Source organism: Vicugna pacos, chromosome 36 (genome assembly GCF_048564905.1).
Source record: "Vicugna pacos chromosome 36, VicPac4, whole genome shotgun sequence".
Taxonomy (NCBI): domain Eukaryota; kingdom Metazoa; phylum Chordata; class Mammalia; order Artiodactyla; family Camelidae; genus Vicugna; species Vicugna pacos.
In genome coordinates this window covers 1,017,075-1,029,283 of record NC_133022.1, presented here as the reverse complement: position 1 = coordinate 1,029,283, position 12,209 = coordinate 1,017,075, and the positions used below count along the sequence as shown (strand labels likewise).

At 55.0% G+C, this 12,209-nt stretch overlaps 1 protein-coding gene across 7 annotated transcripts in view; it reads left to right on the top strand.

The window, feature by feature from the left end:
* The first annotated feature begins 274 nt into the window (after nucleotides 1-274).
* The window catches only part of COBL (cordon-bleu WH2 repeat protein), a 151,075-nt gene continuing 139,140 nt past the window's right edge, over nucleotides 275-12,209 (top strand). For all 7 annotated transcript variants that reach the window (XM_072955493.1, XM_072955491.1, XM_072955489.1 and 4 more), the window contains exon 1: nucleotides 275-564. In XM_072955493.1, coding sequence (XP_072811594.1) covers nucleotides 524-564 — 41 coding nt within the window. In that variant the 5' untranslated portion in view covers nucleotides 275-523. The remainder of the gene's footprint in view (nucleotides 565-12,209) is intronic.

The following is a 12,209-nucleotide window of genomic DNA, read 5'->3' as shown; positions in this document are numbered from 1 at the left end:
AGGCCAGGTGGCTCCCCGCTCCGCGGCTCCTCGCCGCCGCCGCGATCCGGGGACCCCCACCCCCCGCCCCGCCCGCAGAGGGGCGCACGGCCTCCCCGGAGCCGAGGGCCGCCGAGAAGCCGGGCGGCGGCGCCGCGGCGGGCGGGGGACCGCCCCCGGGGCCCGGGCGCCACCAGGCCACCCCCGCCCCCGGGACGCGCGCCGCCGCCCGGCCGGGCTGGGCGCGGCGGCGGCGGGGGCGGCGCTCCCGGGGCGGGGGCGGGGGCGGGGGGGGACGCGGCGCACCTTGCTCCCGGCGCCCCCGCCCCGCGCCGGCCGGCCCCTCCCCGCGCGCCCGCCCGCCCGCCCGGGCCGGTTCCAGCCCCTTCCGTCCTCCCAGCCCCGCCGCTGTCCTCCGCCGGCGCGCGAGCGAGGACGATGGGTCAGCGCGGAAAAAGCGAATGAGGGCGGCGGCGGCGGCAGCGAGCGCCTGACCCGCCGGGCCCGAGCCCCGCCCGCGCCCCGCACCCCGGCCGCCGGCTCCATGGACGCGGCGCGCGCCTCGGCCGCCAAGCCGCCCACCGGGTAAGCGGCCCCCGGGCCTCGCTGGGCTGGGACTCCCGCGCCCGCCCCGCGCGCTCCGGGGCCGGGGGCGTCCCCGCCCCGGCGCCCAGCTGGGGGGAGGGGGCCGTGTCCTTTGTGCGCCCGGGCCGTCGCCCAGGTAACAGTGTCGGGCCGAGGCCGGAGCCCTTTGCGCGTGCGGGACCCGCAGCGAGCCGCGAGGGTGTCCCCGGGGAGGGTGGGGAGGCGGAGGGAGACCCGGGCCCAGCCCGGCTGCTGACTTGCTGCCCGGTGGCGCGTTCCAGCCTTGTCACCGCGCACCGGGCACGGTCCCGCGCCGCACCGCCCGCTCTTCCTTCCCCGCAAATTGACAGCAGGGAGCAGGTTCCGGGACCCCGGAGGCGCGTGGGTCCCGCGGGCTCGGGAGGGCTGGGGAGAGCGCACTGGCCTGGAGGTTTCCATGACCCCTCTTCCTCCTGTCCTGCTTGCTTTTCGGGGTTCCCGCGCACCGTGGACAGGCGGGACGGGCCGGGGCCCGAGGTGGGGACCCCAGCATCGGAGTAAAGTCAGGGCTTCCATCCCTGCCCGCCTGGAGGTACCTGTGCCCGGACCTCCACGGTGTCTGTTTTCCATCCCCGCACCTCGCGTGTGGGGATTCCATGTCGCGTTCACATTTTACTCCCAGAAACAGTAACTTCCCTCCCAGGAGGAAAACAGCCCTGCCCTTTAATCGGATACTGAGCCGGGGTTTGAACCGTGCACAACCCAGCCGGGCCTGGTGGCCGCTGCGCTCCGGGGTCGCGCGCTCCGCCGGGCGCACCGAGGACCTGTGAACCCTGTCGCCGGCCTGGAGCAAGTGTGTGATGAGTCCTGCAAATGGAATGAGGGGCTGGGGTGGGCCCTGCACCTGCTTTCCAAATGGGCCCTCTTTTCCGCTGGAGCAACTGGTCTCCAACGAGGCAGCCTTGGGGACAACTAATCTCTTTTCTTTGCGAGTGTGTCCCACTGACTCACCCTGCCCGGGTGTGCCCACAGGCCGCGGTGTCGCCCAAGTCCACAAAAGATTTTCAAAACAGGCTCCCCCCACCCCAAACTCTCCCTTTAATGCCAGGAAAAAATGAGCCAGGTTAGCAAATCAAATAATCATGAAGCTGAAGATTGTTAAAAAGAACTTTTTTTTTTCTGTCCTTTGTGCAGGGTGCTTAGTGGCGGTTATGTAATTCCCTTTGAACAAACAAATCTCCCAAAAGGAAAATCAGTGTGGGTGGGAAGTCCCGTTTCAGGGTAGCGGGCATCCCCGGATGACGTAGGGAAACGTGAAATAGAATTACCTTTAAATCGGTCGCTTTACGAGCCCAATTTAATGCGCCCATTTACGGAAACTGAATCATTCGGGTACTAGTGGCTTATAAATATATATATGGGAAGAGAGAATTATTTAAGAGGCCAGCAAAATCGTGTCCAGAAAGCATTTGTAAAATCCTTTAAAAGAATCTGATTGTGGACGTGTAACGTTCAGTCCTAAGGCCCGGACGCTCTTCCCAGTGTGGTACCAGGTAAGCAAGAGGGAAATAAAGAGAAGAGGTCTGGCTCACAGCGCTTTGGAGAGTTCTGGTCGGCCTTCACGTCTGGGTCCCCCGGGGAAACTCCGCTGTGGCTGTGATGGCAAAACTGAGACTGTTTTTATTAACGCCTTTGACTCCCCACACTCACATCCGGCGCATCTGATCTGCCTGTTTGAACGTCTTCGTCCAAGCATGTAGATATATTCTTTTATTTCTGTTGTTCCCAATTATTTTACCATTTGACGTTTGTTTTAGTACCTTTCGGTGCATCAGGAAAATATCAGAGGAAAGAAATGGTCTTGGTTTTTTAAAATATATATATATTTTATGTAATTTATGTGTGTTGTTTTGTCTAACGGGAAGGAGAGGTGTGGACGTGAAATTCCTGGCGCTCTGGGATGTTAGTGGTGGCCGTTGGGTTCTGGGGGTTCGCCCCTGAAATTACAGTTTCCTCTTCTCTGACCTGTTTCTGTAGTTGCCTGAGGATAAGGCAGCGCTCCAGGGAAATTTGTTTTTTTCTCTGATGCTGCAGTGATTGGCGGTCAACTTACACTCAGTGAGCGCTCCCTTTCTCACGCGCTAGGAAACAACAGATGGGACGGCTTTGGTGTTATTGCCTCTCCCTGGAACTAACGCTTGGTCGTGTGTCGCATGAAAATGGGCTGGATGGGGACAATGAATGAAGGAGATTTCGCGTCCCAGAACAAGGTGTCCAGCAGCCCTTCTTGAGAATTCCTGAAAGGCCAGAGGCATCGGCGGATGCAAACTCCCCGCTCGTGTGTCAGAATAAATGACCACATGCGTGGTGGTTAGTCACCTTCGTCGAGAACACAAGTCTGCATTTTTTTGTTGGATCGAAATTGTGTGTTTTTACCGGTAATTCCATGAGAATGAACACTTAGGCCTAACTTAAAAGTGTCTGGGAAAGTGGGAAAAGCCTTCTTGCAGGAAGGACGACATATGCAAAAAGTAACAAGGCAGACTTGATGCGACTTTTCGGAGATGTCAGAGCTCAGTGGAGGTACCGTCACTGATTGAATATTCGAGACTGCGAGTAAAGGCAATTACTTTGGGTGAAGTTTTGAAATATCTTTAAGTCCGTTTAAGGCCGAGTTCACTGGCTTGCTTCAGTTCTGTGAGCGTTTGTGAGATCATCCTAGTGGTTGGTTTTTTATGGACACGGGCTTAACTTCCCCGCCGGACGGCGTACATAAGAGACAGGAGGTTGCCAGTTGGGCGGGATACCGGGAAATTTTTTTCCTAGGGTGGAATCACATATTTCTGTAGAATAAATGTGACATGAAATGTCTGAACAGCTGGTGCATTTGCTCTCTGGCCGCCTTCAGGCTGCCTGTTTACGTAAAGACCAGTGGACACTTGCCGATCAGCCCCACCGGAACGCATGCTTCCTGTAGGCATTTCTCCGCGTCAGTTTCTATGTCTTGAATCAAGTTAGTAGAAGAAGAAGTCGTTTTTGAAATAGTCTTCAAAGCGGGTAACTTGAGCTGCTCCAGTCCTGACAACCCCCCCCGCCCCGCCTCCAGGTACAGGGTTGGGCTCAGGAGGCCCGCGGCCCTGCCCAGCCCGGCCTTGCCCTTCGCTCCCCGCGTGGGCGCGCGGAGCCAGGGGGCTGCCAGCAGGTGCGGGTCCCCACGGCAGGGTGAGGCTGCCGGGCCTTTGCCTTAAAGGTTTCTAGGCTTTGGGCTCACCCATCAGAGAGCGTGTCTACACCCTGACAAGCGGCAGCCTGGGTGATCATGTGTTACATTAAAGTCTTCCCATTTAGTTGGAGCTGTATCTGTAAGATGTGGCTTCTACACTCTGCTGTGTGTCGGCAGCTCATTTACAGATGTAAACATTATAATGGCTCCTAGTAAGCTGTAATGGGAAAGAATATGCATGCATTGTATTATATACACGTCTTATATACGTTATGTATCTTACATACATTATGTATCTTATATACATTATGTATCTTATACACGTTATATATTTTGTTATATCTTATATGTCTTGTATGTATCTTATATACATAGCTTATATCGTATATCTTATATATGTGTATTTTATATATATCTTATATATACCTTACGTATAAATCATATTACATACATCTTATATACATATTTTATATTATATATCTTATATACATTATGTATCTTATATACATATATTATATGTATTATATCTCATATACATATATTATACATATTTTATATGTATCTTGTATATTTTATATACATATATTATATATAATATTACATATATCTTCTATGTATATTGTATTATATATCTTTTATATATATATATTTTATATTATATATAACTGAATCACTGTGCTGTACACCAGAAACAAACACAACATGGTAAATAAATTAAAATAAATAAATAAATTAATTAATTAATTAATTAAAAAATATAAAGAGTAAAAGTCAGGTATTGTTTGATGGCGAGTGGGAAGTGGGCCCAGGGCTTTGACACTTTTGAAATTCTAGCTGTTCCTACTACCTTCAAGGAGTGGGGCGTTTCTGGGTTACAGTGTATCAGGTAATCTTAGAGTATCTTATTTTTATTTTCATTATTTTTTTTAATTTTTAGAGATTTCCTTTGGGTGGTTTATTTATTTTTTTCTTTTTTAGGGGTGGTAATTAGGTTTCTTTCTTTCTTTCTTTCTTTCTTTCTTCCTTCCTTCCTTTCTTTCTTTCTTTCTTTCTTTCTTTCTTTCTTTCTTTAGTGGAGGTATGGGGGGATTGAACCCAGGACCCCGTGCATTCTAGGCACACACTTTACCACTGAGCTCTACCCTTCCCCCTTTTAAAACTTAATTTAATTTAATTATTTTAATTTTGTGGGGAGAGGTAATCAGGTTTATTTATGTTTAGAGGCGGGACTGGTGACTGAACCCAGGACCTCGTGCCTACTAAGCACACATTTACCACCGAGCTATACCCTCCCCACCAGAACATTATAAATATTTCTCGATGGTCGTGTAAGGGCGATGGAGCGCGTGTGTGACTATGTTTGATGCGAAGGTTTGTGCAATGCTGGGTTTCCCCTGCCTGCAGGAGCTGCAGCCTGTAAGCCCTCCTCCGTCCCTCTGTGCGCGACTTTCCCGGGGGCCTGGCAGGGCAGAGCATTATTATTGGACCGGGCCCAGGCGGAGTGACACCCCTCCTGCAGGTCTGGGTCCAGTGGCCTCTTTAACCTGGGACCTGGGAAGGAAGTCCTAATTTGTGAGCGCCCAGCACGGCTTCCGTGATTCTTCAGGATGCAGTGATTGCAGACTCTGCCCACCTGCCAGTGAGCAGCGTAGCTTTCTAGGCCTTTTGTGCCGTGTTATTAAATGTACCGTGACGTGTCAATTTGTAACTGATTGTACGTTTTAAAGAGCGAGCAGGAATATTTGATACCAAAGCAGGGTTTAGAGCGAAGCTGTGCGAACTTAAAACATAGGAACGTGTGGTTCTGATTTAGATTTATTTACTATTTATTCTTAGAGGAGGAGCTGGGGATTGAACCCAGGACCTCATGCATGCTAACCACGCGCTCCACCCCTGGGCTACCCCCTCCCCTCCTCGTTTACATTCACTTCTGGGGTCTGTGGATTTTATGCATTGAGTAATTTAAATCCCCCCCATCTTCTACCCTTTGCTTCCTCAGTTCCCCTGTCACCGAAGGGTTTGCTGCTCAGAGCCCCTGCGTGGCTTTCTGCACCTGAGTTCACGGCCGTGTCGTCCTTTATCACTTCTCCTTCCTGTTCCCATGGTTCCTGATTTTCCGCCTGTCTCTTCCAGTCTTAGGGTTAAACTTCTTTCTCTCTTGTACTTCGTGTGGCTCCATTTGCTCTTCTGCCAAGCTCGTGACGGTAATTGCCTTCAGGTCCTAACGGTGTTCATTCTAAACTAGATTTTGCTACGTACTCTGGGCTGCATCTCCAGCCGCATCTCCGGGTCCTCCTGCCAGTCTCAGGGATGGTCCCACACTTCTGGCAGGATGCTCGCTTCCCCGGCTTGGGGGGCACGCTGCCGCCTTAAGGGTTTTCACACCCTTTTATCTGGCCCCCCTAATTAGATGCTGAGCTGTTGCTTACCAGGACCGTGTCTTCTACCGGCCACGTCCAATTAGGATAAATTCCACATCCGAAAACATTTCTATTTCAAAAAAGGAAAACCAGGAAAGCTTTTCAAGCTACGGCTCAGATGTGCTTTATTTTGGTCCATTTGGTGAGTCCAGTTCCAGGATCACGAAGGCTTTGGGCACAAGCATTTTTGCAGGATCCAATCCCCACTTCCCCCAAAGCAAGTGAGGGCATTTTGAGAGACACTGATGGCTTCAGAAAGGTCACTGGAGTCCTTAACCCTTTTCAAAAAATCAGACACACATCCCCCAAAAGGAGCCAGGTAAACCGGGGGGCCTGGTTCATTGCTCTCCCCCCAGATGGAGGACAGTGGGCTGCGGCTCTCTGTGGACACACATGGACATGCTCACACCCCCACTGGGCCACGTGGGGGGAATCCTTCCCTGATTGGGAACGCCTGGTGCTCGGCCCTTAATCCTGTCTGACTTTCTCCCATCGGAGGCAGACGGGCTGGCTTAGTGGGAAGCATACTGACTCAGGAAGAAGATTTGGCTCCCGGTGTCACTTGTGCAACATTAAAGGGACCCTCTGAGCGCTGAGTTTCTCGCTTTCTTTCGTGCTCATTAATTGAAGGGTGAATAACCAGGGGTGGCCAGCGGCACCCCAGAGGGCGTGCAGTGCCGCCTCTCCATTCATCCCTGTCCCCCGTCCATCCTGAACCAGCTTTCGCTGGTGCTCTGGTGGGTCTGACTCTCTGTAAGAGCTGGAGGGTCTTCAGCGAAGGCGGGTGGACAAGTCACGGGGCTGTGCCCCTCCTTGTCCTCCAGAATCCTGGGAGACCCCGGGTTTCTTCAAAACGGGGCTCCTGGCATCCTCTTGACCTCTGCAAGGAACACATGATCACTTTCCCCAGAGCCGGTGCAGGGTCCACAGTGTGGCTGCGGGTCTGTGACACTGAGTCCCATGGGCAGCTGGCATCTCTGGACGGCAGGCCCCCTGTGTGTCCAAAGTGGGGAAGATGGGGTCCCCCCACCACGTGCCATCCAGGGGAGCTCCGTGCCCAGGGCTGGAGTCCACCCGGCCTTTGTCTGGAGCAGATCAGGGCCCCGCAGGTTTCTTCTGTGTGCCCTTGTTCAGGATGGTCACCGGCCCGGAGACGTGGGGACAGAGGAGGACTCCCGAGCCTGGTCCCTGTGGTGGCTGTAGCACAAAAATCGGGGTTCCTGCCTGGAGAGCTGGGCGGGCTGGGGAGAGAGCTGGCCTGAGAGGACGGGGGGACCCCTGCAGGATGCTTGTCCTGGGGTCAGTACCCTGGTCCACTCCGCCTTTGATCAGGGAGCGAAAGAGAGACATTCCAGGCGTATTAACTCCGCAGGGATGTGCAAAAGGCTTGACCAGAAAGCGAGCTTCGGCGCCTTGATGGAAGGTGGACCACGAGGGTGAGTGTGTCTGGGCGGGTGTGCGTGTGGGCGCGACGTGACATTTAAGCCTCACGTCCGTCCAGCACTTGGCAAAACCTCAGGTCGCCACATCAGACCTTGGCAGTTTGTTTTTTTTTTTCCAAACCTGACGTTTCGGGAATTGAATTTAAAAATAGCTCGGGAGGGAGCGATAACCACCAGAAGTGTGTGCTTCTGGTCCTTGGCTGGTTTTTGAGACTTAAATATAGTTTCGTTGGCTGGAGCCCAGTTCACTGGGGACAAAACCCACTAAGGTTGAATAAACAAGCCATGAGGCTGGAAAGACACCAAGTTGCACTTGCCACCGAGAGTGGCACCTTGCCCAGAGTGTCTCCATCCGTCTGCCCCCCGTCCGTCGATCTTGCTGCGTATATTTACCGCGTGAAATTGGTTTTGGGGAGAATTGAAAACCTTCTCTCTCCGACTCCGTGTCTGAACCACTTCTTACGTGATGATGGTTAACAGTTAACTCATTGAAACTGAAGATTTCCATTTCAAGTATTTTCTTCGGCTCCCTCTGTCGTTTTGTTGTTTTTGTTTTTTTTTAACTGACCATAACGTTTCTCATTTTCGGAATGCCACCTTGCTGGCTGTACATTTTGCCCAAAGGAGTTTTTCCACCAGGAATGCTTTTGGCAACGCCTCACCTCATGTCAGCGGTTTGGCCTTCTGGGGCAGTGATGTTTTCCAGCGGACGGGATAATGTTCCCACCTGCCCTGCTCCGGGAGGTGGGACCCCGGCCCCCAGCGGCCCCGCAGTGTTGGCAGCAATGATTCTCTCCATGGCTGATGGGTGGGGCTGTCCCATGACTGAAGCCCCCAGGCCCGTGCTGCGTTCTCCATGCACCACCCAGAGCAGAGGCCTGGGGCACGGCTGCCAAAGTCTTCTTTGCAAAAACCGCCCGTGTGGTGTCCGCAGGGTGGCAGGTGGCGACCCTGGGCTGTTTCTGAACCAAGGGCCTTTTTCTGCAGAAACGGTCCCCTCGTGGGCATGTGTCTGGCTTCTTGCTTGGGCGGGAGATTCGTGACGTCGCCTGCCTGATGGTGACCGTGGTGACTGACGCATCTCCAGACACACAAGCCTGAGATGCTTGGGGTGGGGGTGTGTTTGGAAGAGGTGAGCGGGGTGTGATGGGAGCTCGTGTTGAGCACAGACAGTGTGTTTGTGGGTGAACGCGGGGCCTCGAATGCAGACGTCCTTCTCCCCCAGTTCAGCGCGATCCTGGCTTATGAATTAATAAACGTGTCAGAGCCTCCCTTTTGTCCCGGGGGGTGGCTCACCTCGCCGTGTCCTGTGCCCAGAGGTTTGATGACAGCGCGAGCTCTGCTCTGCCCCCGAGACGGGCTCCCCTCCCTCGATGCAGAAGCAGGCCCGTGGTTGCTGGTTTCTTGTGGGCGGCCTTGGCCGGACCGGGGTCCGAGCTGTGAGTGCCACAGCGAGCGGGGCGGACCTCCCTGCCTCCCCTGCGGGTGGGTGGGCACCTTGCACAGGCCTCCTTGGGGTGACACCCGCAGCCCTGCCTCCCAGAGCCAGGAGGAGGGCGAGCGGCGATGGGAGTGGTCCTCGTGGCTGACTTGCAGCCCCTCCGCCTGATGGGCTCCGATGACGCTGGTCTGTCGTGTAGCTGATGCCAGGGGACCTGGAAATGACCGCCATCCACCTGGCGCCCACCTGGGGGGCCCTGGGGGGTCCCGGAGCCCCCACCCCCAGGCTCTGTGCCAGCAGAGCACCCCTCCACCTGTTTCCTTCTTTTTTGAGCTTGTTTTTCGTCACGCTCAGAAAAATAACTTAATCCCGCTCTCTGAAGTTTCCCTGCCATGTGTGGAACCATCTCCTGTCCCTTATAACTGAGAAGGGTCACGTGCAAAGTGGGGAAAATATGCCTCTTCTGTCTCCATCTTCACTGCTGGCCTGTGGCAGACATTGCTCCTTCGGGGAAGCCTCTGAATGGCAACCCGGGGTGGGGGTGGAAATTACAGCTCTGGAATGTTCCTTCTTTTTTTTGTTTTTTTTTTTCCACGGGGTGGTAATTAAGTTTACTTATTTACTGGTCATTGATTATACTTATTTATCTAAATGGAGGCACTTGAGGATGGGGCCCAGGGCCTCCTGCCTGCAAGGCACGCGCTCTGTCCCCGAGCTGTCCCCTCCCCCTGGAATGCTGTCTTGATGTTGACTTTCCATTTTCTGAGTTTAAAATTACCCAGGACTCTCATGTCAGCGTTTAGACTTTAGCCGACCAGGTGACCGGCAAGTCACGGGTGACACGTTTGTCAATGGAGCTGGCTTCCCCGGCACGCCTGTGTCACACCCATCACGTTTTTTTTTTTTTTCCTTCAGCTGCTAGGGTGGGGGGTGTTTTAAGAATGCTACATAGTCCTAGCATTAAAACCTGTTTTCCTTGATTTTCTGCGGGCAAAAGGGGCCGGTCATTGGGGATAAAAAGATTTTTTTCACCAGGTTGCACGTTATTTGTCATTGCAAGGGGGAGACCGCCCCTGGCTCTGCAGGAGGGTCCCCGTGTTGCAGGGCTGGGAGCTTCGTGTGAGCAGCGGGTGATCTGGGCTGTCCGGTCGTTTCCAGGGGTGGGGGTGTGGGTGCAAAGTGGGGCAGGTGGGAAGACAAGGTTTTCAAGTGCGCCCTCTGCCACTTGGACCGGCTGCCTTGTCATCCTTGGTCCCCTCATGACTAGGATGGAGGGTGGGTACCAGCCTCCACTGGACTGCGTTCTCTGTGTCCTTTGCTCCTTCATTCTGAGGTGGGGGGGGTGTCACCCGCCACCTGGCACCCCACCCAGTCCCCAAGGTGCACAAAAGCAGACATGTCCCTTGATGTTGATTTTGGTTTTGGAGGATGGGCTTTCCAGCCAGCGTCCAACCGTGTCTCCGGTCTCTTTATCTTTTATGAAAGGGCATGAAATGCTTTTCCATCTCTGCTCTCTGCATGTGAACCCGAAAGTGTCTTCCTCAAATTCTGGTCTGTCGCATCAGCTTGGGAACGAGGCTTGGGGAAAAACACGCATTTATCATTGTTCTTCCAAACGCTCTGACTCATGAAGTGCGCGCCCTGATCAGGGCAGTGGAAACAGCCACTTATTTCTAAGAAGGGCGGCCCTGCGAGGGGTGTATTGTTGTCATGGTCCCGGCGTTAGCACTGGGAAAACCGAGCCAGGGACGTCGCGCATGCCAGACCGTGAGTCACCGCCGCGCCTGAGTGTTTGTGACGTTGGTGACACACGCTGGCCGCCGTGCTCTGTGTCCTGCACTGTGTCTCCTTTTAAAATGGAAGTCGAGGCTCATGACCAGGGGATGGAAGTGAACGTGGGTGAGGTCCCCGCATTGGAAAGCTCTGTGGCTCCTTAGAAGGGAAATGAGCAGTCTTGCCTGGCAGTGGGACACCTTAGAGCAGAATTTCTCAGCAGAGCCGGGTGGTGGCCCTGACGGCGTCCTTTCTTGCCCCCCTTAGCAGCTGACCACCCTCAGTGTTTGCAGACACCTCCGAGCCCAGGGGTGAGCGTTCAGAGGGGCCCGGGTGAAGCCAAGACGTTGAAGGCCAGTTGAAACCCACATAAAGAGAGGGCTTCAGCCCTGACTGCAAAGGGGCATCTCTTTGGAGCCGGGAGATGAGGAAGAGATGGTTAGATTTGGAGCTGGGTGGAAACGTGGATGGATGTGTCTGGGGCGGAAGGTGGAGACAGAGCGCCCTGGGAGGGGCCACTGGGGGTGGAGGGAGGGCGGGGGACGCCCAGGGCCTGTCCCACCACCGTGGGGTGGCCCGCAGGCCGGACACACCCCAGAGGGCCCCAGGGGACACTGAGGGCGGCCCGTGGAGAGGCCAGAGTCGCTTAAAGCCCTGCCGGGTGTCACCTTGGTCGGCTCGCTCTGTCTTGCTCAGCTTCAGGACACGGTGTCGGGACCCTGGGCGGGCGTGACAGTCCCCTGGGCTTCGCGTGTGAATCCGAGGCCAACCGTGACACCTGTGGTCCTGCAGGAAGGAAGGAGCAAGGCCCGTCAGCTGGGTCTGGGGTCATAGACGCCCGTCCTGTGTCTGCAGCGGGCCTGGGGCCAGCGGGAGCAGGGACATTGTCCGTGTGCCCCGTCGGGGAAGGGGCCTGGCCGCGCAGCGTGCTGGCAGCGCTGGTCTGTGGATCTGGGGTGGGGGCGTCTGTGCTGAGAGCCCCCTCAGCAGACCTGCACGTAGACATGGTTATTGTCATCCTTTGGGGGAGGCGGGCACAAATCCCAGAGAGGTTAACCCACCTGCCCCGGGTTACAGACCCCTCGCCTTTGGCCAGGGAGCCACGCAGTGACCTTCCCTGTGCACTGTCCGTCGTGACGGTGTTCTGTCACTCTCAGAGCAGGACTGCCAGCCTCCTGCTGTCCCCACCCGTCACCCCATGTGCTGGTCCCCCTGAGATCACTCCATCGGGGTCTGAGACGTTCCAGGCAGGCTGCAGGCCCGTCCCCACTGGACCCCGGCCCCATGCTTGGGTCTCGTGACTCCTGCCACCAGTTTGAAACTTGCGACCTCAGGCAGAGCGAGAGAAACAGGCAGAAAGCAGGCAA